This window comes from Aspergillus pseudotamarii (assembly GCF_009193445.1).
Source record: "Aspergillus pseudotamarii strain CBS 117625 unplaced genomic scaffold BDV38scaffold_127, whole genome shotgun sequence".
NCBI lineage: Eukaryota > Fungi > Ascomycota > Eurotiomycetes > Eurotiales > Aspergillaceae > Aspergillus > Aspergillus pseudotamarii.
Window position 1 is genome coordinate 8,620 of NW_022475141.1, and position 1,838 is coordinate 10,457.

A 1,838-nucleotide genomic window follows, 5' to 3' on the forward strand; every position below is an offset into this window, starting at 1 on the left:
ACAAACCAACGGGATAGTTGATGCAAGTATTGATGAGGCTAGGTTGTTCGTCTCTGTTTTCTCCACTGCAGGAAGATGCATATTGTTGAATAATCGAAAAATCTCATGCAGCCGCATCCGTTAGCCTGTAAGAGATAGAGAAAGAAAAATGACTGTGAACAGGATAAACTAGCTAGGTAACTAGATTATATCTTTTCAAACACTAGGAGTTTGGTGGCGAAAGAGAAGCGAAAGGTGGCAACCAACATAGGACAAAAGCCACTGGCCCACTTAAGGGTGCCCAAAATGTGCCAGGTGTATATCCTCAAAGGCGCTCTTGCCAGTTTCTAAACGTACAGGACATGTAGGCACACCAGCAAAAGCCACACATGTATTCGATAAACCATACACAATCCCCTGGTCTCCCTTAGTGCAACTGGAAATCAAGGTTTCCACTGCCCTTGAATCCTTCAGCAGTGACCATCTGGAAAACAGGGTTGCCTGGCTGGAGGCCAAGCTCTTTCCAGCGCTTGAAGTGAGCAGTCACATCAACCGAGCCGGTGGTGCGAGGATTGCGACGAACAGACCATAGCTGGTTGAAGTTGGTCACACCGTAGATCTTAGGTACATTTCTATAGGGAAGCATATAGACGTCGTACACGCCGCCGTCGACATTGACCTGGCCAAGGATATGACCATTGCCAGGGGTGCCAGTGCCGTGTTGTTCGACGATATACCACTCAGTCACCGGGTCTGTAGTCCAGCCATAGACCGCCAGAGTGTAGTCTCCCTCAGCTTTGAAGTGACCATCCCAAGTCAATTTGCTAGTCACGGAAGGACGTCAGTTCAAATCGCCGCCCAGATTAGCGCAACCGTTTACTCACCGAGTGCTACCACCACGATAGCCCTTGCCACCCAGGAACTCTTTGTCCGCATTCCATTTCAGTTGGAACCGGCCACTGTCAGGAAACTCAGTGTAAATGGCACCCGCATGGTTGTCGTTGTACAGAGAATAATAGTAGCCTGCGGAGTTCACGCCGTCCTTACTGGTTCTGAGGTCTGTAGAGCGACGCTGCAGTTGATCGTCGCTGGTGACATTGAAGATATTCTCTCCTATCTGCTGAAGGCGGTCGTAGGACTTCTCCCATTGAGTAACGGGCTCGGTGGACGTCGGATCAGTAGGACTTGCCAGAGCACCCAGGAAAGGTAACAGGAGGAGTAATTTAGTGACTGACACCATGGCTGTAGCTTGGCTATGGACCTTTGTAAAATGGAGATTTTGTTTTGGAAAGGAAACAGGGTTGGTCTGACTTTTTAGACCGAGGATAGCACTTGAGTTTATAATCTGTTCACTTAAAGCTAGGTTTCTCTTCTAGCAAGATAGTACAGTCCTAAGATAATAATTCCATGTGGGGCCGAATGAAGCCCTCGCCCAAGCCGCTGTAAGGAGGTACAATTCTAAGGAACACCAGGGTCCAGCCAGATTAGAGTTTACGACTTTGCTGATCGACTGAAACTAGCTGTCTTGAATTCACAATGTCAGCACTTCACATTTCGGCCACTCATCGTCTGGTGGCCACATTGGCCGGCTAGGGCAAGGCTTCTAGACAGTACGTGATCAAGTAAGAACGGGTGCGGTATCTGCCTGTCGATTCCTGTTGAAACTCCTTCATTTACTGAACCCGCTGCACGGGCACTCTGCCCGGCTTAATGGATGATTATTCATGGGAATAATTTACAGGGCGGACTTCCTAACAAGATGTGAAATTACACTGTTGCTTAACCTTGCCATTGGATGTTGATACAACATTTTATTTTTGGCAGGTAATACTAAAATAATGATTATGTACCATATATTG

At 47.6% G+C, this 1,838-nt stretch overlaps 1 protein-coding gene across 1 annotated transcript; it reads right to left on the reverse strand.

Moving 5' to 3' along the window:
• Nucleotides 1–406: 406 nt before the first annotated feature.
• On the reverse strand, nucleotides 407–1,219 carry BDV38DRAFT_289022 (glycoside hydrolase family 11 protein; the record flags this gene model as incomplete). Its single annotated transcript, XM_032061155.1, has 2 exons — nucleotides 407–803; nucleotides 864–1,219. The coding sequence occupies 2 exons, from the start codon at nucleotides 1,217–1,219 to the stop codon at nucleotides 407–409; spliced, it is 753 nt and encodes a 250-aa protein (XP_031907139.1).
• Between the last annotated feature and the right edge of the window lie 619 nt (nucleotides 1,220–1,838).